At 45.2% G+C, this 24,692-nt stretch overlaps 1 protein-coding gene across 4 annotated transcripts in view; it reads left to right on the top strand.

Annotated features, from left to right (window-relative positions):
• The first annotated feature begins 9,140 nt into the window (after positions 1-9,140).
• The window catches only part of LOC119654315, a 56,249-nt gene continuing 40,697 nt past the window's right edge, over positions 9,141-24,692 (top strand). For all 4 annotated transcript variants that reach the window (XM_038059641.1, XM_038059640.1, XM_038059639.1 and 1 more), the window contains exons 1-2: positions 9,141-9,356; positions 9,432-9,580. In XM_038059641.1, coding sequence (XP_037915569.1) covers positions 9,344-9,356; positions 9,432-9,580 — 162 coding nt within the window. In that variant the 5' untranslated portion in view covers positions 9,141-9,343. The remainder of the gene's footprint in view (positions 9,357-9,431; positions 9,581-24,692) is intronic.

Here is a 24,692-nt window from a genome sequence, read left to right as displayed (position 1 = left end):
ATCAACGGTTTCAAAGTTGTAGTCTCCTATCTTTATTCTTCCCGTTTGACCAGTGCGGTTTGGTGTTGTTGGTTGGTTGGTTTTTGGTGCTGACGTTGCCACCATATAGTTTGTCTTGCCTTCATTGATGTGCAGCCTACTCGGTCTGGATGAAGGCAATTTGTACGTCTCGGGTCGTTCTTCCCATGATGTCGATATCGTCAGCATAGGCTAGTAGTTGGGTGGACTTAAAGAGGATCGTACCCCTTGCATTTACCTCAGCATCACGCATTACTTTCTTCTTTGTCGTAGACCGTTGTTGATGTCGAATGGCCGTGAATGTGATCCTGCTGCTTTTATCTGGTCTCGCACATTGGTCACGGTCAGCCTAGTTAGTCTTATCAATTTCGTCGGGATACCGAATTCTCTCATTGCCGTGTACAGTTTTACCCTGGCTATGCTATCATAGGCGGCTTTAAAGTCGATGAAAAGATGGTGGAACTTATGTCCATGTTCCAACAGTTTTGCCATCGCTTGTCGCAAAGAGAAAATCTGATTTGTTGCTGATTTGCCTCGAGTGAAGCCCCTTTGGTATGGGCCAATGATGTCCTGCGCAAGGTAGCGGAGAATATCTTATAGATGGTACTCAGCAACATGATACCTCTATAATTGCTGCACTGTGTGATATCTCCCTATTTATATATGAGGCAGATAATGCCTCCTTGCCAGTCGCCAGGCATTGATTCGCTGTCCCACACTTTGCGCACAAGTTGATGAACCACTAGTTGTAATTGGTCGCCTCCATATTTAACCAATTCGGCTATAATTCCATCGGCTCCTGGCGACTTATGATTTTTAAGCCGATGAATTGCGCGGACTGTTTCTTCTATACTTGGTGGTGGCAGTATTTGTCATTTTCAGTTGGCGGGACCTCCAACTTGTCGATGTTCTGGTTGGTCAGTAGTTCATCAAAGTACTCAACCCATCGCTCCAATATGCCCATTCTGCCGGAATTCAGATTCCCCTCTTTGTCTCGGCAGGATGAACATCGAAGTGTGTAAGGCTTCATCCTGCTGACTTGTCGGTAAAACTTCCGCGTCTGGTGCGGTTGCTCCCTGTACTTTTCGAGTTCACAGACCTGTTGGTTCTTCCAGGCTTCCTTTTTCCGTCTGTGAAGTCGCTTCTCCGCTCGCCGGAGTTCGTGATAACTCTCCGCGCATGCCCGCATTCTTTGAGAATGCAGCATTCTTCTGTTCCGTTGTTAGCTTACATTCATCGTCGATCCAGACGTTCCGACTCTTTTGCGGCTGGGGCCAAGTATGTTTGTAGCCGTATTTATGATAACGTTCTTCAGGTGGTTGTGAAGATCATTTGTTGATGCTTCATTTCCAGGATCTCTGTTGAATGCGGTTATTGCGGCATCCATTTCCCTCTTATAGGTGTTGCGGAGGGCTGTGTTCTGCTTCAGGGTTAACTCCCATCTGATTGTCAGAGGGGATTATTAGGTAGTGTTGTCTTTCGAGCCCGGAGGACCATGCCAACGAGATAGCGAGCCTATATTGGCCCCCCTATATATTCTGACATTCATCAAGGCTGAGAGGTGGCGGCGTTCTATCAACATGTGGTCAATTTGGTTGAAAGTGGTCCTGTCTGGAGAGGCCCACGTATGTTTATGGACCACTTTCCGCGCAAATCCGGTACTTCCAACAACCATTTCGTGTGACACTGCTAACTGGATAGTTGGCAGTCCGCTATCATTTGTATTTTGATGTAAGCTATTGGAGTCAACTTATCGCCTGAATACGGATTCCGTATCTACTTGGCTGTTAAAATCCCTAAGTATGATTTTGATATCATACCTGGGACAGGCTTCGAGAGTTCGTTCTACTGCTAAGTGGAAGGTATCTTTCTCCGACTCTGCAGTTTCCTCTGTAGGGGCGTGAACGTTAATGAGGCTTATATTTCTAAATTTGCCTTCCTTATATTTTCAAAGCCAATAAAAGCAGGTTTAATTTTATGGTAGGCTAAGAAACCTACTCCGAATACGTGATTTACTGGATGACCACTATAATATATGGTGTAGCGACTCTTCTCCAGGAAATCTCCTGTCCAATGCATTTCCTGCAACCCTGTTACATCAGCCCTATATTGCGATGGGGTATCAGCTAGTTGCCGAGCAGCATTCGGTCTGTACAAGGAGCGTACGTTCCATGAAAAAATGCGCAAATCGTTATTCCGTTATCGTTGCCACGTCCATCGCTGTGTTTTCAATCCTGTCCGAAGCTCCTTTTTTGGCTTCGTAACAAATTATTTTCCGTGTAGGGTTATCAGCCCTACCCAACCCCCACCCTGGAGGACCAGTTGGTATAATCTGTCCCGTTTTCAGGCGCGGAAGACTCGCTTTCATCCTTCTCCGTCTGTAGCTTTTCGTTAAGAAAGAGCTCCCAGCGGTCACCATTTGGAGGTGGAGATAGGGTTTGGTAGTACAGCTGTGAGTGTTAGTTCAACAGGCGTTTCCCAGGTTTTATGCTCCATCGTGGGTGCCAATCCCCGTTTCGCCCTGGGACCTATACTACCCTTTGGTCGCCAAATGTCTAGCTTATATCGTTGAAAATTCTGGACAAGTTGGAGAAAGCGAGCATTGTGAGGACCCTCGTCACCGTCGTCTAGCAGCTTGTGTGCATTCCAGGTGTGTGTGTGTGAGGTGAGGGAGAAGCTACAGCTTCTGAGCACTCAGGCCGTGTTGGCCCATTGTACTCGCCACCCCCGTCTAACGGAATATTCCGGATTCGTTGACGTACCGCAGGATTTCCGTTAGTGGATGTGATGCTACCCGTCGCAATTGGAGAACATAGAAACCAAAGATCTGATGTCTGATGCATCCATAGGCGGGGCATTGACATAGGAAATGCTCCGTGGATTCCGCTTCCTCATTACAGGAGGAACACGCATCATCTTGAGTAATTCCTATTCTGAACATATGCCCAGCTAGTGAATTATGGCCTGTCAGAATGCCCACAATACACCTGCAAGTCCTCCTAAACTTTGCGGTTCGGTTCTGGCAGGAAAAGTTTGGTGTGTCGAGCAGCATTTAGGCTCTGCCACCTGTCATTATGGGAAGCTTGCTCCCAGTTTTTGAAAACAAACTTAGCCAATGCTACTGATACTCCAATTGCTGGTTCCGGTCCCGGCATAGGGGAGATTGACCCCTCTTTCGCTAAAGCGTCCGAGATTTCATTTCCCTCTACGCCACAGTGACCAGGTACCCAGAGTAGTTCCACCGTATTGAATCTAGACATAGAGTTCAAACGGTCTCTGCATTCCTGAAAGATTTTCGAGGTGATCAAAGGACTGCTCAATGCCCTCAGTGCAGCTTGACTGTCACTGCAGATTGCAATGCGCCTGCCCTTCAACTGCTCGTCAATCACCCAGTTTGCCGCCCTTAGGATCGCATAAACTTCGGCTTGCAAAATCGTTGCATATTGTCCCAAAGGAAAAGCCCACTTCTCGTTTTTATTCGAGAGGTAGACTCCGGCTCCAGAACCCTCTTCTGTTTTTGAGCCATCGGACTTCCGTATATCCCGCCACGCATTCCTCTGGTTCTTCCCAGTCCTCTCTACGCTTCAGGGTAACTTCATATCTTCTACCAAACAGATTTATGGGGACACCAGAATCGGAAGCATTGTAAGAACTGGATTCAGTCCTCCCAGTAACTCTTCCAATGCTCTGTGCCCCCATATCCGTTGCATCCCCATAGATCTAATCGAATTAGTCTATGAGTTGCTCTCATTGCAGTGCTTTGAATAAATATATCCAGGGGCTGCAAATTGAGTAGTGCATTCAGAGCTGCGCCGGATGTCGTGCTCATGGCACCAGTGATACCCAGACAAACAGTTCTTCGCAGTGCGGCTAGTTTACGGTGAAAACCTTTTTGTCTCACCTTAACCCAACACACTACGGATGCATCGGCCTAATGATGGCAACGTATATCCACATTACCACATGAGGCCTGAGTCCCCATGTCGAGGCGAAGGTCCGTCTGCACAGCCCATAAGCTGTGAGAGCTCGTTTCATCTTTACCTCTACATGTTTGTTCCAAAGAATTTTTTATCTAGAGTGACCCCCAGATATTTCACTTCTTCGCAGAGTTGAAGGGTAGCACCCCTCATCTCAGGGAGGCAAAGTCCATCCAGTTTTCTCCTTTTTGTGAATAAAACCATTGTGGTTTTATTTGGATTAATTGTCAGACCATGTCTGAGGCACCAACTATCTATAAAATCAGCGGCGCGTCGTATATTCTTACACACCGTTCCAAGATCCCGATCAACAACAAGCACAGCCATGTCATCAGCATAAGCTTGAGGGTGTATTGGCAAATTTTGCAGTAGGCATAGTAGTGAATCGATCAGCATACTCCACAGAAGTGGCGAAAGCACACTTCCTTGGGGGCAGCCCTTCGTTGCTTCTGCAGTCAGGTAGCGATCGGCACCCACCTCGGCGCACAGCAATCTCTGCGTTAGCATAACATGGATCCACTTAATTAAAGCATCATCAACACCATGCGCTCTGGCGGCATCACAAAGTTTTTGAAAAGGCGCACAGTCAAAAGCCCCTTCAATGTCCACGAACACCCCCATCGCGTACTCTCTATTCAAAGTTGCATCCTCTATCTTTGTGACCAAAGAAAGAAGAGCAGACTCACAGGACTTTCCACGTTGGTAAGCATGTTGGTTTTCACTAAGTGGGTGTGACCGAAGTGCGTTTCCACGAATGTAACGCTTCACCAGTCTCTCCAAACCTTTCAGCAAGAATGAAGTCAAACTGATCTGTCTGAAGTTCTTTGGATTAGAATAGTCATCTTTTCTAGGTTTCGGTATGAAGACTACCTTAAACTGTTGCCAAGAGGAAGGCACGTAGCCCAGAGCAAGATATCCTCGAAAAATATTTCTTAGAGGTCGCTCTAAATGCTCCATACCTTGCTTTAGCATTGCCGGATAGATGCCATCCATGCCAGATGCTAATCATAGTCCGTTTTCGATAGCCATAGGCCTTAGCCGTTAGGTAGCAATAAAGTTTTAAAATTTGCAGATTGCTAACCCGCAAATTTAGATCCCTTTTAGTTGCCTCTTACAGGAGGAAGACCATTGAGTGTGGATATGTACTATTAAACCAAGTAAAACGTTAATCACCGCGATCACGAAAATGAGTGTTGCGAGTTATGAGTGGAGCGCAATCTATGTAAAATAATGAACGTGAAATATTCCGGGGATCTCCCTACCTTATTGAGGCACGAAGACCTAGGATTTCACAAGTTTTCTATGATGAGCAAACCAGAACAAATGAAGTAATGTGAATGAAAATTAGGAAATGTTTTAGAAATATGAACAGATAAGGAGCAAGGGTGGAAAATAATCACTTTCTTTTTCCAACATTTCAATCTAGCTAGACGCAGATTTCTCTAGCAAATGTATGGACGTACACAGTAAATGCACCCAAACGTAGTAAATATTTGGCAAAAATTAAAGCAACAAGCTGCATACATAGATGTTAAACGTCATTGACGCATGTGAGGCCAGCTGTCCGACTAAGCCAGTCAAGTCATCAAGGGATGTACCATGTTGGAACAAGAACCTAGCCAGAATGAGAACAGAGGCGCGAAAACTCTTTAACCGGGCAAAACAAACCGAGGGCTGGCAGAGGTATAAAAATGGCAAGCGAAACGGAACAGCTTCAGGGAATTCTGTGAAGGGATTGAACAGATCACAGAAGCAACCAGGCTGTACAAGGCTGTAGCCAAAGACGGGGGGATATCCTCTGTCTGCTTGAAAAAGCAAGACGGGACATTTACCGAGAATGAGGAGGACAGGGTACACCTGGTTCTCAGAACTCATTTCCCGAGGTCCTACACCTCGGTGGCAGGCGAAAACAGTCTGCCTGACACCCCAACAACGAATAAAAGGGGAAGGAAGCTAGGCTAAGATGGGCAGTGGGAACTTTTAAACCACTGAAATCTCTCGGAGTAGATGGCATTTTCCCCAGCACTTATTCACAGAGGCCTAGGAATTATCTTAGAGTCTCTTCTGAGGGTGGTAAGGGGGAGCATAGCACTGGGTTACATACCAAGGGCATGGAGACGGGCAAAAGTGGTCTTTATTCCGAAAGCAGGTAAAAAGGATCCTTTTCACCCTAAATCTTTCAGACCAATCTGCCTAACATCGTTCGTACTCAAAACGGTGGAAAAGGTCATAGACAACTATATTAGAACTAACGTTCTAAAGCGTAATCCCCTACTTCACTGTCCACACGCTTACCGGGCAGGAAGGTCAACTGAAACTGCTCTGTATCAGCTGATAGAGGTACTACGGGATGCCATAGAAACAAAAGAAATTGCACTGTGCGCGTTTTTGGATATCGAAGGAGTATTCGACAACACATTGCACACAGAGATACAGGATGCCCTGAGCCGCAAGGGAGTGGGAAACACCCTGGCACTCTGGATGGGCAAAATTCTAGAAAGCAGGCAAATAGAGGTACCGACAAGTACAAATTCTATTATCATGAACACCACCCAAGGCTGTCCACAGGGTGGAGTAATATCGCCGCTGATGTGGAGTATGGTAGTAGATGAACTCCTGGACGTGTTAACAAATACTGGAATACAAGTCCAGGGTTACGCGGACGACATTGTTTTAATCTGTAGGGGCAAATATGAAGATACCCTATGTGATAGAATCCAAACTGGACTAAGGGTTACTAGTGCCTAGTGCAGGAAGGTGGGACTGCGGATCAACCCAACCAAAACCACCATAGTACCATTCACTAGGAGGCGTAAGCTGGATCACCTGAGAGCCATAACATTACATGAGATGGAGGTGAAAAAAGAAACAGAGGTCAAATATTTGGGAATTACGTTAGACCAAAAATTACTCTGGAAGACACATGTCGGAAAGCCACGAGGGCTCTGATGACTTGCAGATCCATAGCAGGAAAAAAATGGGGTTGCAGCCGGAAGATACTAGTTTGGATATATACTGCAATAATAAGGCCAAGGATTACCTATGGGGCTGTAATCTGGGCAGAAAGAAATGAACTCAGCACACAAGCCAGGGAATTACATAAGCTCCAAAGGCTGGCTTGCGTGTGTATCAGTGGGGCAATGAGGATGTGGCGCGGCAGGATTCGCAGCATTCGAGCAGGATTCGCAGCATTCGAAATAAATTTCGAACAAATAGATGGTGCGGAACTTTCCACTTTGTAGGGCTCGCCACGGGAGTGGAGGACTAGCGAGGAAAGTGTGCCATGAGTTGGGGGCAGAAAGAAACACATGAAGACAGATCGTTCTCTTCTGCCTCTAGCATAAAACAACTACGGATCGCTCGTGTTGTTAAAAAGTGTTGCTATTATTTGTTTCCTTTCGTAAATTATTGGAATTACACTCGGAAATCGTGAAGCAGATTAGTACAAATAGCACATATTGGTGACCCCGGAACACGCACCATAATTGCGTGAACAACCGCAGCCACAGTCGTTTCCCCCGTCGCCACAGGGGTCGAAGCCGCCCCCGTCACTGCAGCCCCGCTGACGCAGCAGCTGCCACCGCTGTCGCTACAGGCGCCGCAGCCACCACCGCTGCCGCCAAAGATGCCGCGACCACCACCGCAGCCCCAGACGCCATCACCGCAGCGCCAGACGCCATCAACGCAGCCGCAGCCACCATCTATTTGTTCGCATTCGCAACATTCGAAATAAATTTCGAATGCTGCGAATCCTGCCGCGCCACAAGGACATGCTCAACGGCATCCCTGGAGGTCCTTCTGGGATTAACCCCACTCCATCTGCACATACAGATCCAAGCAAAGAGATCAATATTCAGGATGACCGGTAGTATGAGTGAGGCGGGGAGCTGCCCAAATCGAAGGAAGATTGATATTCTTTCTAGGCGGTATCCCGAATTACTGATACCGAGGGACAACATGACAACGAGGTTTCACTTCGATAAGAAGTTTGAAACACGTTGGAGTAACAAGGCAAACTGGGAGAGCGAGGCTGGGACATACGGCTTAAACCAGCAACTGATTACTTGGTACACTGACGGATCCCTCACAGCAGAGGGAGCGGGTGCCGGTGTCATTGGTCCAAGGAAAATGTATTTGGAGCCAATGGGCAGGTACACTAGCATATTCCAGGCGGAAATATACGCCATAGACAAATTTCCTTTCCTTTCCTTTAATCTGCAAAGGAACTACAGGGGGCAGAATACAGCTATTCTCACCGATAGCTAAGCAGCGATCAAGGTGAACCAGGTGAACTCTAAACTGGTATGGGAATGCCTTAAGAGACTGAATACACTCGGCGCACAAAGGATTGCTTAAACCTCAATAAAAAGAATCTCCGAATCATAGTGGGAATTCTCACAGGTCATTGTCGGCTGAACTATCACCTAGGGAAGTTAGGGATATCTACGGACACTGCCTGCAGGTTTTGTGAGGAGGAGGACGAAACCTCTACACACGTCCTAGGACAGTGTCCGGCACTTGTGCAAAGTAGGTCGAGACATCTGGGAGAACACTTATTACCAGATACAAAGCTGAAAGATCTGGAAGTAGGGAACATACTAAAGTTCCTAACGGTTACAAGCCTGCTTGAGATACTATGATCAATAGGTACACTATTCCCAGTGAAAGGGGCACAATAGTTCTTCAAGGACGCGGTGCGACTTTCCCTTAACAGAATAATAATGCATACATAGATACCTCTCTAACAGCGTTAAATTTGGGGAATTACATTTTATTAGGATTTTTCCTACACGCAAAAAGACTAGCTAGTCACTAAACTGAATTATCCCCAATTCCATTCCGCCTTACTAAATTTAGCCATTAGATGAACAAAAGAAGCAACTTTACGATTAGCTTTTTTTCTGAAAGTTTGCGACTTGTGAGCTTGTAAGTGATGCAATCGTCACAATCATTTATGCGGGGTTTCCCCGGATAATGTGAATTTCAATTCATGTGTTGGTGCTGATGGGGTTTCGTGCAGCTATCGGAGCTTTCCATGTATTTATATGTATGGGTTTTCCACTTTTCAGAATGCAGGGCTGCCTGCTTGAGCTAATAAATGTAAGCGGCAGGCACAGCGCTGGCTCAAATTATTCGCGATTCGAATGCAAGTCGGTGTGGTTGCTTGTGCTGAGTGCAGTTTTGTTGGCTTCTGTGGAACTTTTGAAAATTTTGGTTATATTTGTTGCTTGTCACATTGTCTTCTCGTCAGATTGCAATTTTTCCAAAGTGCATATAGTGGCTATTTGCGGGTGTCTTGCTGAATACTTCAATCTAGTTCGTCCACCAGAAATAATAAGGGAATAAAAATGTTCACTCGGGGTAAGTTTTAGATGTTGTCTTTGTCCAGGGTATCCTGATTGAAAAACAATTGAATTGGATTCATCGTCTTTGCAGAGCTGGCCGGAGATTTCGTAATGTATCTTTATAATAATGGATTTATCCTGAACAATCGAGTTGCTTCGAAAATCTTTATAAGGCGAAAGTTTAAGAGTTTTCTTCAGGAAAATAATCGGAGTTTGGGTGCCTACGATCATGACTCGACGGTGAGTTGAAGTTTAATTTTTCTTCTAAAGCTTTTCAGTCACATATACGAGTGAACTGCTGTCCATTGGATAATATACGCATAAATTTTAGCAATTTAGGTTAAAATTTAATTTTCCCATGATATCGATAATCCAGAAAATGTGGCGTTAATGGCGACTGATTACGATTTCAAGGTTTTCTTGCATTCGTGCAACAAAATTACAGGTCGGGAAACCGGAAGCTGGACGCTTCAGGTACGAAAGGTTTTGATTTGACATTTGATGATTAATTTTTCGGTTGGGTAGTTTCTGAGAATGGGTCCATTAAAGAAATGATCAATTTCGACTCCCCACCTTTCCAACAAATATCAAAACTCGGACCGGCCTCGGAAGTACTAACTGAGACCTTTCATTTGATGCCCCACATGACTATATTTGGTAAAAAAAAATGTACACCCGCCGGGGTGTGTGAGATTTCTGTACGGTTCACTAATGACGGAAACCTCCATCGCGGATTCGTAAGTGGTCTGGCTAAGCAAATCTTGTGCGACCCTACAATGATTGAGATCAAATCTTGAGCGACCCTAAATTGATTGAGGTTTATTTGTATTAACTTCATTTTTTCACTGCAGCTAAGACCTTCCCAAATTCCAGGCATTTATCACTTCCAGCAATATGCCGGTTATTTCGTCCCTCCTTTCCTTCACACAAAATGCATTTGGGGTCTCTATTGCACTCCTTGGCAATATGTCCTTTCTCCCCACATCTTCGACAACGATCGCACCGATCGATCCCGCTAGTGCATGCCTTCGCGAAGTGCCCAAACATTAGACATTTGAAGCACCTCTTTAAAGAAATCTGCTCTCTTAGTCGGCAAACAACCCATCCAATCCGAACCTTCCCCACGGCCAACAACTTTTACGCTGACCCCACTGGCAGTCGCATTGTGGCCGTTTGAGTACCGCCATAAGCTTTTCTTAGGTTCACGATAGATTCTTCGCTGAATTCCTCCAACTTGAATTGTTGCTTCAAGGCAGTGCAGATCTCTTCTCTGGATGTTACCTCATCGAGATCCTTGTACTGGATATAGATCTCATATTTTTGGGAACGAACCGCGACATTCTCCCCAAGTGAGTTTATAACTTGGTCACGAAAGCCGTTAGTTTTCCCCACGCTGGATTTTTTCAGCTCAAACACCAGATCCCCTTTTGCGTCCTACGGATTTTGCTGACATTTCCGCCTAGATCCTTTAAGTCGGGGACAGATTTCACCTTCTTCAGTATCTCCGCATACGTTAGATGTCCTCTGCTGGAGATTACAATTGCCTCCGGGCGAATTCGCACCTTTGGTTTCTTGTTTCTTCTTTGTGCGATCTTCTGAACATTTAGTTCCGTTTGTTGGACTGGTCAAGATTCCTTTTTTGGTGCCGGTTGGATTATCCAAAGCTTCCCCTTCTTTGTTTCGCATTCGCTTACATGATCGAAGATCGATGACCTTGTGCTTTGGTGTCACTTAGGTCACCTGTGATACTGTTGGGACAAGGATGTCCGGCTTTTCCATAGGCTTTCTTACTTCTTCCTGGGAGCTATTGAAAAGCACCCTGATGGCTTTCACCATGTTCTTAATGGCTTGGTGCACGTTGTGCTTGTCCTTGATGAATTTGGACAGCTCAACTATTTTAATCCCAAGCTGCATAAAAGGTAGTTCTTTTAGGTCAGAGCTCTGTTCTCGAAGAGTCTTGGCCAGATTACTCCTTTTACTGACTCCTTCACCTTTTTCAATTGTAAGCTCCCATGAGTTTTCTCTTTTGCCGGTTTTGTTATTGGAGGGGATCGTAAAATTGATGAGCTTCTCCTGAATGGACCAATTTGCTGCTGCTGGAGTACCTGTTCAGATTCGACGGGTGTAGAAATCATCTTTTTTGGCCAGTTATCTCTTTTTAGCCTGCCATCCTTTGCCTTTGCAATTGGTATTTTTGGCACAGTTGTGCTTCGTTTGAACACCTCCTTCTCCAAATCTAATACACTGCCACGGTGGCCAAGTTGTTCACCACCGAGGCACTGCGGTCGAGGGGTATCGACGGCCGGGATGCCGCTTGATCACTCCCAAAAGCCGCCGGCACTGGTGTTCCGAGCCCCAGCATCGTAACTTTACTCCTTCTCAATTTGTCCATGTTGGTTTTATTTTCTGGGTGTCCTTCCCATAGCCATTTTGGTCCACGCACCAGAGATGAGCAAACACTAGCCCATGCACATTGAGAAAAGAAAAGTGCATGAACACACATTTACGCATCAATAGGTATGCCCCAATTCCTCAGCTGGGATCATGCCTGATGGGAGATCTGGCCACTCCTCACAGGTCTGTCTGCCGCACGCATTTTTTTCGGAGACTGTTGCAGCGATTGACACAAAATTTGGTGGAAAGGTGGAAACTGAACGCTCGACACACACAGTGAGTTACATCCTGTTATGTCGAATTTAAGGGAAGGTTCCCATACATGCAAAAGGGGGGTGTAATATTTATTTCAACAAATATAGTCATGTGGGATATCAAGGTCTCGATTTGTACTTTTCGAAACCGGTCTTAGTTTTGACATTTGATGGAAAGATGGGGAGGGCGGGGGCTCGAAAGTGATCATTTCTTTAACGGACCCATTCTCAGAAACTACCAAACCGAAAAATCTGAAAAACATCAAGAGGCTGCCACTATATGGTGCCTGGGCACCGAAATACCTTCCATACCGATATCTGTTCATCTTAGTACCACGAAATGCAGTGATGTAGGCTGTAATATAGAGCACAATCTTAGCAAGTTGTTGGCTTGACTTGTTTTTTTTTTCAATCTGTTCAAGAATGCGTCTCATCCAATTGTACATAGCTGAACTCCGCGCACGGAATTGAGTGAAACCGGCTGAGACTATTAATCTCAATAAGGGCTGTAGAAAAAATAACGATACTATCAATCCAATGTAGGAGTATTTCTTTCTATCGCCGCATAGGTAATCATTGGTCTTACTATTGCAGTGTATATCCAAAGCGGTAACTTCGGGCTGCAACCCCATTCTTTTCCTGCTATAGACCTACAAGTCATTAGAGCCCCCGTGGCTTTCCAACATGTGCCTTCCAGAGTAATTTTTGGTCTAACGTAATCTTATGGCTCTCAGGTGATCAAGTTTACGTCTCCTAGCGAATGGTGGTTTTGGCTGGATTGATCCGCAGTTCCACCTTCCTGTACCAGGCACTAGTAACCCTTAATCCACTTTGGATTCTATCACATAGGGTGTCTTCATATTTGCCACTACCATACTCCACATAAGCGGGAATAGTGCCCCACCTTGGGGGATAACCTTGAGTAGTGTTCATGACAATAGAGTTTGTACCTGTCGGTACTTCTATTTGCCTGCTTTCTAGCATTTTGCCTATCCAGAAAGCCAGGGTGTTTCCCACTCCCTTGCGGCTCAGGGCGTCTTATATCTCTGTGTGCGATGTGTTGTCTAATGTTCCTTTTTTGTTTCTATGGCATCGCGTAATACATCTGTCAGCTGATACAGACCAGTTTCAGTTGGCGGTCCCGCCCGGTAAGCATGCTGACAGTGATGTAACGGATTACGCTTTAGAACGTTAGTTCTAATATAGTTGTCTATGACCTCCTCCACCGTTTTGAGTAAGAACGATGTTAGGCAAATTGGTCTGAAAAATTTAGGGTGAAAATGATCTCCATGTCCTTGGTATGTATGTGTAGTGCTATACTCTCCCTTGCCACCCTCAGAAGAGATTCTAAGATGATTCCTAGGGCTCTCTGGATTAGTGTTGGGAAAATGCCATCTACTCCGGGTGATTTGAGTGGTTTAAAAGTTCCCAGCTTCTGAGCATACCTTTTTTGTTAGTTTTCAGTTCTCCTTGCTTATCCTTTTATTCGTTCGCCTGCCACCTTGGGGGAGGACACCGGGAAATGAGTTCTGAGGAGCAGGTGCACCCTCTCCTCCTCATTCTCGGTAGATGTCCCATTTTCTTTCTTCAAATAGACAGAGGATATTGCCAGTCCAGTCCCCGGTTTGTTTTGCCCGGTTGAAGAGTTTTCGTTTTCGGCCAGGTTCCTTTTCCACCATGGTACATCCCTTGAAGACTTAACTGTCTTAGTCGGACAGTTGTCCTCATAAGCCATAAGTCAATGACGACTGTGTTGAGATTTTCTACCACTGTGTCTAGTTCCAGTTCGCTCCTGATGTCACCACCCCCTTGAAGATGGGCCATGTTGTTTCTCAGGTGCGTTACGTAGGATTCCCAATCCGTTCTCCTGGGATTCCTTATTATTCTTTTTATTTCAGAGTTACCCTGTCGAATCTGATTATTCTGTGATCAGACATAGAGGGCTCATACGACACCCTCCAATTCGTGACCAGCCCGTTCATTAGAGTATTTCTTAGAGCTATGTTTAATGCCTCCTGTCTAGTGCTGGTCACAAATGTTAGAGTGCTCCCTAAGTTATATATTTTTATCTTATAGCTAAGAATAAATTCAAGAAGGTATTCACCTCTTCGATTGGTGTCGCTGCTTCCCCAGATTTCGTGGTGGGCCTTGACATCGCAGTCGAAGAGAAGTGGTAGCGCCCTCTTTTCACAATACTTCACCAGTTTTGCGACTTGTTCCGGATTTCGTCTCCTGGGAAGTATCCCGATGCCATGACTGCCTCTCGAGTGCTCCTCCCGGCATCCAATGATACTTGGATAGTCACAAGATCCCCGGTTAGGCACACTGGAAGACATATATTTTAAATTACGCTTAAGAATTATGCAAGCTGTTGGCTTTTCACAAGTGGAATCCCAAATTATCTGCATGCCTCCTTCTGCAGACCGCGAATTTGCCCCTAGTACACCCAGAGCTCCTGAGCCAGTACTATTCCAATGTTCTTCTCTGCTGTCGGAGTATCGCCCTCCTCCACCGACACGGCGCGTTCCTGCGCGTCGCTGTCCACCCTGAGTCCTAGAAGTCCTAAGTCTAGGTCGTCCAGCTTCTGCTCTTCACTGGGTAGCAGGTCTAATTCACTAGTTGATCCAGTCCTTTCCGCCTCTATGGCTTTCGAGACTTCTTCGGGACCTCGGTATGCTTTTCATTCGGTGTCTCCTCTGAGGTGTCTTTCCTCGGCTTTTCCCTGTGCACATGTACAGGTATGTTGCCAAATCGATAGTTGATATGGTAACTCCGAGCTTTGATTGCCTCGAGGGATCGGTCTTGTACCCCGATCGTGAGGAGTTTACCCTTTCCCTCCACTTTGCTTCTGAAGACTCTCCATAGTCGCGTATGGAGTCTTCCTCGCGGCTTTTAGAAGAAAAACTGTCACCATGTGTGCTCCTGGTATATCATCTCCAGCACATTTGACAGTTCTGCCTCTTCTCAGCCTGGCAATTTAGGAATTATGGTTCTAATCCATTCTGCAGACCTGGTATCCCGGTGAACAGAAGTTTCGCAGTCCATCCCTTGCACATCTGAGTGACAAGCTCTTGGATGGTTTCCTGCTCCTCACGAGTGAGTATTTGTTCAGGAAACATTTTTGGCAAAATAGCCAGTCGAATGGCCTTGATCGCACTAGCATAGCTAATGGCGGGCTTCCTGATTCCTGCCTTCGCCCCTGACCTGCCCGGGTTTTCTTCCCCTTTGGGTTCAGGTTTGGATTTTTTAGGAGCATTCCCTTCATGCGGGCTAATCTCTGCTGCTCACCGTTTTCTTGGCTCCGGTAAAGATGGCTTAGGGCTATCTTGAGCCTTCTTAAGAGCCCTTTCTGGTGTCAAGCCTTCCTTCAGATAGCGCAGGTACAATTTAGCATCTGCGCCACTGAGATCTGTTTCCTTTCTGACGTCCCATATATTTATCTCAGACGTGCTTTTACTCGTCCCTGCTTTTTGAGCAGTGGCGTTTATTGGTTGTTGTCTTCGCAGTATACCAATGTTCACCTGGGATCCACTGCTTGATGTCCCAACTTCTCCTTTCTTGGGTGTAATCATTTGGCTCTCAGTATTTCAGAAATGTGCCTCCGCCTGATTAACCAGTTCGTGTATGGTACCGGGCCCCGCTTTATTTTTTTCTTTGTTGCTTGTACTCATTTGATTCCCACGAGTATGGGGGCTAGTAGGTCCACCGTGCCATAGCTCCCCGTAGCACGGTAAGGTCTAACTTACTCACTGAGGCGACTAGGTATCAGTGAGGCTTCGTTCAAATACAGTTATTTACCCCCACCTCAAACTATCCAATGGGCACGGTTCGGGTGACACCTTGGATTGGGGAGGTGTTATCGACTCCCAAGTCAAGATCCGTAGTGTTTTGTTAATAGTAGGATCATCTCGTACAGGGTGTGGCTACCACCACTCACTAACGGTCTTGGTAGACGAGAGGCTTGGCCCCTGAAAAGCCATGCATTGCCCTAGAGGAGAGACAGCAGATCCTCCTAGAGAGATAGGTTGGCTTCAGGGGGCTATATTCCGTGTCAGTCTATCCTGCAGTGCACTGCTTGATTCCAAGAAGAGGAACACGAAGCGACTTTCTTTGGGGAAGTGCAACCACTTTTCCGGCAGGCCTAGATCGGATACCGATTGTTGTGCTGTTGGTGATGATGCAACCTTTTTGGGATCAGCACCAAACAAAGCAAAGAGTATATTTACTATTTTTTATGCTGGCGTGTGGCATTTTCTTGATAACACGCGAGGGAGCATTTCATAACATTGCTCTTTCTTTTGCAAACCAGTTTGTCAGGCAGCAATGATTCATTTGCAAGTGATAACTGGAATTAGCTACAAATTACAATTTTGACAAACTGATTAGTTAGCCTGGATGAACGCCGCGTTGCATCAGATACAGATACATTATCGCGGATCTTTCTAATATTAGAAAATGCCACTAAGCAGTTTACCGCAAATAAATTTGAATTGTGGAGCTGCTTTCAGTAAACACGCAGAGAGCTCTATTAAAAGATGTCTAGCTACGAATATAATGTGAACAATGTCAGAACCATAAAAAAAATCGTTAGCAGCACAACAGCGCTCATTGCAGTGATTCATTGGAAATTCTATGGGAGCCGGAACGTGTTTCGGGGGCTAGCATATGTGCTAGACAAAGTATATGCAGATGCTAGTCTTGGCTGTCGGGATCCCATCTAATGAGTAGAAACAGATCGTCAGAATATCTGATACTGAGACCAGCGCACCAAAAAACTTGAGGAAAAAAGCTGCGATAATTGTTGGTCATCCCAAAACTGAAAAAATCCCCGAAATCCGATGTGAGACTTGGACAGGTTCTGTAAGCTTCTGGCTAAGATTCGCTAAGCGTATCTAGAGAGTTGCAAAATTGTTGTGATTATATGGCACGTGAAATAGGTTCAGATGCACTCAGATATTTAGATAAACTTGCGGTTAGCGTGGTTGGCAGTAGTATTGATTTGGAAGTTTTTCGGAGAAATGAAGCTGACTCTGAAAAACTAGAGTTAAGTGAAATATTTGATTGGAACCTGCTGCACTTTGTGCGAGATAGTTGTTGATAGTAACATAGATAAAAACCCTATGGTCTGTGGGGGGGGGGGAGTGCTTATATCAGGCATGTTGGCTCTCTTGGCAGATTTTATAGTGATTTTTACTTCGCTCTCTGTTATATAAAATCCAATTACGTTTCCCGACCTTCACGGTCATGATCACTGCCCAGAAAGTGTTGTATTTTCCTGAACGTCGATCTGATAAAACTACATCTAACAAACAAACAATATCTTGCGCTGTTTTACTATAGAAGTAATTTGCATCACGAAACATTTGTTTTATCATAGGAGTGGATTCTCCAGTTGAAAAGTTATCGAGTCACCTATGGTTGAGTTCTGCCTTTGTAAGGTTTTCGGTAGAAGAAAATCTGCAACGTATGCACATGAGAGCAAGATAGCCAGGATGAGATTATCTTGGCTAATTAGAACAAACCACAAGGGCAATGCTTTTTAATTCATGAGATGAGAAAAATATGATTCTTGGAGATAAGGCACAATATAAGAAAATAGAGTACATGGTGAGGGAATTTATCTATTGTAGGTAGGTACCAGTGGCCGCTCCGAGGAGCCCAATTAGCGCTTTGATGCGCCGTTTTTATACCACCTAAGCCGGTGACTGTTGTTATGGGAGGCAGAGCAGAGTCCAGCTGGCTCGGATCTTCAGAGCCAGCCCGTAGCATTCACGAAGGAAAGCAGCTCCCCGACCCTGCAGCTAGAAATCTCTCTGAGGTCCCCAAAGAATGGTTTACCCAGTGTCCGCAGCCTGACTCTAGCCAGAACTGGGCAATCGCAGAGAAAGTACAAAAGGGTTTCCCTTCCTTCTCCGCAGCTTCGGCAATGCGAGTTGTAGGGTATGCTCCAGCCATCGACGGACTTCTAATATCGCCAGTACTTCCGCCTAGAATACACTGGCGAAACCTGGGAGACCATACGACTTGGATACACCGTGTGTATTCGAGAAAACCCGCGAGCCGACTTCATAGGCCATCTTTGATCCGTCCGTAAAGAATACTGTGTCATAGTCTTGCAATACGCCGCCGGTCTTCCACTTTGTCCGGTTGGAAGGTCCACAGCAAAGTTTCTCGTGAAGTTCCGCTTGCGTATGACATAGTCCGTGGGAGATGGCCAGATTTCCCGAGGTATTTCATCTATTGTAACACATCGTTCAATAAGTCTCGGGACTATGAAAATAACATTTTATCGACAAAATTCTTTATTATTCATCAACATAATCTTCAAGGGTTATGCAATCATTCCAACGCTTTTCTAACTTTTCAATGCGATGTTTGTAGAACGATTTGCCTTTTGACTCAAAATGAGCCTCAGTAGCAGCGATCACCATCAGTCGCTGGGGGCCAGATCCGGCGAGTACGGAGGATGAGGAAGCAGTTGGAAGTCTAATTCGTTGAATTTGGTCATCGTTTTGATTGACTTGTGGCACGGTGCGTTGTCTTGATGAAAGATGACTTTCTTCTTCTTCATGTGTGGGCGTTTTTTCGCTATTTCGGCCTTCAAACGATCCAATAACACCATGTATAATAGTAGTCGCTATTGATGGTTTTTCCTTTTTCAAGGTAGTCAATGAAAATTATACCATTCGCATATCAGAATACGGACGCCATCACTTTGCCGGCCGACTGTTGTGTTTTTGGACGCTTCGGGCGGCTTTTACCGGTCGTACGCCATTCAGCTGACTGCCGACTCCGGAGTGAAATGGTGAATCCATGTTTCGTCCACTGTCACATATCGACGCAAAAAAATCCTGTTTATTGCGAGTAAACAGTGCCAAACAGCTCTCCGAATCATTGATACGTTGTTGCTTTTGTTCCATTGTGAGCAAACGCGGCACCCATTTGGAAAAAACCTTTTTCATAGCTAATTTTTGGTGCAAAATAGTAAATGCACTACCAGTTGATATGTTCACCATCTTAGCTATCTCGCGCACTTTCATTTTGCGGTCACCCATCACGATTTTCAATACTTGCTTGGTGTTTTCGGGAGTTACTCCCTCATTTGGCCGACCCGAACTTTCCGCATCATTTGTATCAGCACGACCGCGTTTCACGTCGAAAACCACCGACAAATGGTTGTTTTCGACGGAGTAGAGTCCGGATAACGTTTTTCAAGCCATTGCTGAGCTTGAACATTAGAAAACAATGTTTTATCAACACACGAAACTCGTTTTGGTCGATTTTTTCACGATTGCAAAGGTAGCGTCAGTTTAATCACTATAGCTTTCTTGGTTATGTTTCGAATTACATCAAATTTTGACACATCTTATCTGAAGGTTGGTACTTCTGAACCTTGTTATATAAATGACATTATTAGCGCTATTTTTACGCTAGTCCCGGGACTTATTGAACGATGTGTTATTTACTTGTTAAACGCTGCCTAATTTATCAAAGACACAACCCTGTGACAACGGTTTCACCATTTGAAGCCATGCTTTGATGGTATCAATGGTTTCACTTCCATATAGTTCTACGTCCTAGGGGTGTTTAGCAACCTCTACCACCGCCAAGTGGTCTGCAAAACCAATCAATGTTGGCTCCTTTGACATGCGAAGGCCGAGCATTCCGTCATACATCATGTTCCACAGCGGGTCCCAGTATGGAGTTTTGGGCAACACCTGCTGTTACAACATATTCCTTCGGTCCGTCTCGTACCGAAGAAGTCTCTCCGAGAGGTAACTCTCGATTATCCAAGGTAAGTAACCAGGAACACCTAGTTTGGCCAGAGTGCCCTTAATTCAATCTCAGTTCTCCGAATTAAAAGACCCCCCGCGTTCTAGGATAACTTTACCTATTGTCTTTGCGAAGGCTATAAGCATGCAAATACTCTTCAAATTGCCACACTTAAAGCGGGTCCATTGATAGGCACAAAAGATCTGATGCATCCATAGGCGGGGCATTCACAAAGGAAATGCTCCGTGGATTCCGCTTCCTCATTACAGGAGGGACACGTATCATCTTGAATAATTCCCAACACACAATACTTCTGCAAGTCTTCCTGCTTTTCAACAGGATAACCTTTGCAGTATGTTTGTTTGGTTCTCACAGGAAAATTTTTGTGTTTAGGAGCATTAAGGCTTCGCCACCTGTCATGGGGAGCTTGTTATCAATTTTCGATAGCAGCATTAGCCAATGCTACTGACACTCCAATTGCTGGTTCCGGTCCGGGCATGGGGAAAGTTGAAGCCTCTTTTGCTAAGGCATCCGAGATTTCATTTTCCTCTACACCACAGTGACCAGGTACCCAGAGTAGCCCACTTCTCGTTTTTATTCGAGAGGTAGACTCTGGCTCCAGAACCCTGTTCTGTTTTGAGCCTTCCGTATATCCCACCACGCATTTCTCTAGGACTTCCCAGTTTTCTTTTCGTCATCAGTGATACCCAGACACACAGTTCTTTGCAGTACGGCTAGTTTACGGTGAAAACCTTTTCATCTCACCTTCACCCACCACACTACGGCTGCATAAACGAACATTGGCCTAATGATAGCAACGTATATCCACATTACCGTATAAAGCCTGAGTCGAGGCAAAGATCCGTCTGCAAGGCTCATAAGCTGTGAGAGCTCGTTTCATCTTTATTTATGCATCATTATCATCATCAGCAGCGCAACAACCGGTATCCGGTCTAGGCCTGCTTTAATAAGGAACTTCAGACGTTCCGGTTTTGCGCTGATGTCCACCAATTCGATATCCCTAAAAGCTGTCTGGCGTCCTGATCTACGCCATCGCTCCATCTCAGGCAGGTTCTGCAACGTCTTCTTTTTCTACCATAGATATTGCCCTTATAGACTTTCCGGGCTAGATCATCCTCATCCATACGGATTAAGTGACCCGCCCACCGTAACCTATTGAGCCGCATTTTATCCTGAATACGGGCTCCGTCCGGCTGTTAAAATCCTCAAGTATGATTTTGATATATCTGGGACAGGCTTCAAGTGTTCGTTCTACTGCCTCGTAGAAGGTATCCTTCTCCGACTTTGCAGTCTCCTCTGTTGGGGCGTGAACGTTAATGAGGCTTATATTTCTAAATTTGTCTCGCAAGCGCAGAGTGCATAGTCTTCCGCTTATGTTTTCAAAGCTGATAATAGCTGGTTTAATTTTTTGGCTGACTAAAAAACCTACTCCGTGCACATGGTTTACTGGATGGCCCTCTATAATATATGGTGTAGTGACTCTTCTCCAGGAAACCGGTCCCTGTCCAACGCATTTCCTGTAACGTTGTTACATCACTCCTATATTGGGACAGGGTATCGGCTAGCTGCTTGGCAGTTCCATCTCAGTACAGGGAGCGCACGTTCCATGAGAAAATGCGCAAATCGTTATTCTTTTGTCGTTGCCGGATTCACCATTGTGTTATCCGTCCAGTTCGAGGCTCCTGTTGTGGCTTCGTAACTTCGGTTTTTCGTGTAGGATAGTCAGCCCTATCCAACCCTCAACCTGGAGAACCAGTTGGTACGTTTTTAGGTGCGGGAGACTTGCCTTCATCCTTCTCCGTCTGCAGCTTTTCATTAAGAAAGAGCTCCCAGCGGTCACCATTTGGAGGTGGAAATAGGGTTTGGTAGTAGAGGTGTTGGTTCAGCAGGCGTTTTCCAGGTTTTATGCTCCATCGTGGGTACAAATCCACGTTTCGCCCTAGGACCTATACTACCCTTTGACCACTCGCGCACTGCGCCTACGCATACGACAAATCATTCCCTTCTGTCAAGAACAATTCGCCCGAATGCATTCAAGAATGTACAATCTGCGGCGAAAGTTAGAGTAATTGCGCATTATGGAATGCATTGTTTGAGCAAATTAATTCCGCTCCCGTCGCAAAGCAGCGGTCACTACAATGCGTGTGGCAGACAGACAGTAAACCGATTTTACTAAGGTTTCGTTTTACACAAAACTGTAAAAATACTTACTGTTAAAGAACACTTTGTTTTACCTGTGGTGTGTGCTATATTATTGGTGATATACGCGGATATGAGACCACCCATTTTAGACGTCATAACTAATTAAGGGGGGCTGACCGCCGCGCATTACCAATGCCTAGATCTCTACACTGTACATTGTGCGTACATTTTGTGCCTAGTTAACCTACGTTCTAACTGATATAGTATTTAAAATTACATAGGTCAGTTCTAAAAGGGTCTGATTCAACTTTTTCGTTTGATACCTCAAGTGACCATATTTTTAGACAAAAGATTGTCATAGATAACGACGAATTTACTTTCCAGTGAAAGATATTATTCAATATCCGAGAATAGATATTTGCTTCTTAGAATTTCTCATTTATAATTTGCTCCCATTTGTCAATGCCCCAATGTGAAATAAGCTTCAAAAAAGTCGATTAATTTATATTATAATCATAACAGATAAATTTGATATCTATTATCAGATTGTCGGTCGATTACGCTGTGCGCATTTGCTTAAATTTCAAACATATTTTTACACATCCAAGCAATACGCGATATGAATCAATCACGTTGCATGTTCAAAGCAATCTCAATTTTCATGAGCTGCAGTTGGCATTCTAAGAGTTGGTTCAGATCGTGGCAGATTGAAAAGAAGTTAAGGTTTGCCACCTTTATTAGTGGGGGATTCACCCAGTAATCAAATTGTTTATTTAGAATTGCATTATCAATGGGGCTCAAAGAATGGAAGAGTGGTATTAGTTGATATTGGTTATATTGATAACAGCTATGGTTCGGAAATTATCAGCTGCAATATAAACACATAGCATCGGCTTGCTTGTCCAGACAAAAGATAAGCCAATCTCTCTGAGGTCCCCAAAGAATGGTTAACTCAGTGTCGCAGCCTGACTCTAGCCAGAGCTGGGCAATCGCAGAGAAAGTGCATGAGGGTTTCCCTTCCTTCTCCGCAGCTTCGGCAATGCGAGTTGTAGGGTATGCTCCAACCATCGACAGACTTCCAATATCGCCAGTACTCCCGCCTAGAATACACTGGCGAAACCTGGAAGACCATACGACTTGGATACACCGTGTATATTCGAGAAAATCCGTGGGCCGACTTCATAGGCCATCTTTGATCCGTCCGTAAAGAATACTGTGTCATAGTCTTGCAGCACGCCGCCGGTTTTCCACTTTGCCCTGGTTGGAAGGTCCACAGCAAAGTTTCTCGTGAAGTTCCGCTTGCGTCCGTGGGGGATGGCCAGATTTCCCGAGGTATTTCATCTATTGTATTTACTTGTTAAACGCTGGCTAATTTATCAAAGACACAACTCTGTGATAACGGTTTCACCATTTGAAGCCATGCTTTGATGGTATCAATGGTTTCACTTCCATACAGTTCTACGTCCTGGGGGTGTTTAGCAACTACTACCACCGCCAAGTGGTCTGCAAAACCAATCAATGTTGGCTCCTTTGACATGCGAAGACCGAGCATTCCGTCATACATCATGTTCCACAGCGGGTCCCAGTATGGAGCTTTGGGCAACACCTGCTGTTACAACATATTCCTTCGGTCCGTCTTGTACCGAAGAAGTCTCTCCGAGAGGTAACTGCCCTTAATTCAATCTCAGTTCACCGAATTAAAAGACTTCCTGGCATCCAGTGACACCACCGCGCAGCACTTACCAGCGCCCGCTGGACTGAGTGGGAAACACTCCTTTCATCATGCATGATTCAAATATGATTATGAACCATGCGGATTTGATTTTAGCCGGCAATTTCAGGGCTTTGTTCGGAACCCCATCCAATCCCGGAGTCCCAGACTTGGTGAGAGAGCGGAAAGGATATCAGCGTAATCGAGACATTTGAGGAAAAATTTCATCGTTCATTGAAGCCTTTTACGACTACCGTAGAAGAAATTCTCCATGCCTTGTACGGATAATAAGAAGGAACATTAGCTACAAGATGCAACCTTAGTGAATATCGTTTTTGTCATTCCCCTGAAATTTTACTGTGATGCAGCACGTGGCATATGGTCATATATCTTCTTCTTTTTCTTCAGTCTTTGTTCCGTTCACAAGCGGCGGGGTCGGCTCGTCGTGATCGGTTTCGCCATTTGGCTCTATCGAATGCCTGATCTGGGTGCAATCTTGAGGCTTTTTATTCGATGTTCAGACCAATCTTGGCAAGTGAGTTCTCGTTAGCACAAATTGCGTGACCATACCACCGAAGGCGCCTCTCTCGCAACTTTGTGAGTGGTGAGAGGGCGCTTCCTTGATGAACACCAACAGAGACACGAAGTGGTTTTGATACATCCGCCATACTTCGAACTTTACTTTTCGGATCGTGGTAGAGCAATTGAACCCAGCGCACGAGTTCTTCTGCCACTAAGTGTTGTCGTAGAGTATACCAGATGAGTTTGTGTGGCACCCGATCAAACGCTTTCTCTAGATTCAGAAATGCAATGTAAAGGAGGCGATGCTTGTCACGGTGTTTCTCCATGAGTAACCGCGCAGTGTGTATTGCGTCAGTAGTTCCACAGTTCTTGACAAATCCTGCTTGATTCACGGTTACTTCAGCGAATTGGCGAATACAGTTGTCAAGAATGCGTTCAAAAATTTTCATGGTATGGGAAAATAACCGGATCGGACGGTGATTTGAACATTTTGCTGGACTACCTTTCCTTTTCCACATTGGAACAGTGGTACTTT

The sequence above is a fragment of the Hermetia illucens genome, chromosome 4 (genome assembly GCF_905115235.1).
Source record: "Hermetia illucens chromosome 4, iHerIll2.2.curated.20191125, whole genome shotgun sequence".
In the NCBI taxonomy this organism is placed as follows: domain Eukaryota; kingdom Metazoa; phylum Arthropoda; class Insecta; order Diptera; family Stratiomyidae; genus Hermetia; species Hermetia illucens.
Note: the sequence above shows the minus strand (reverse complement) of the source record. Positions and strands in the feature narration are given on the sequence as shown.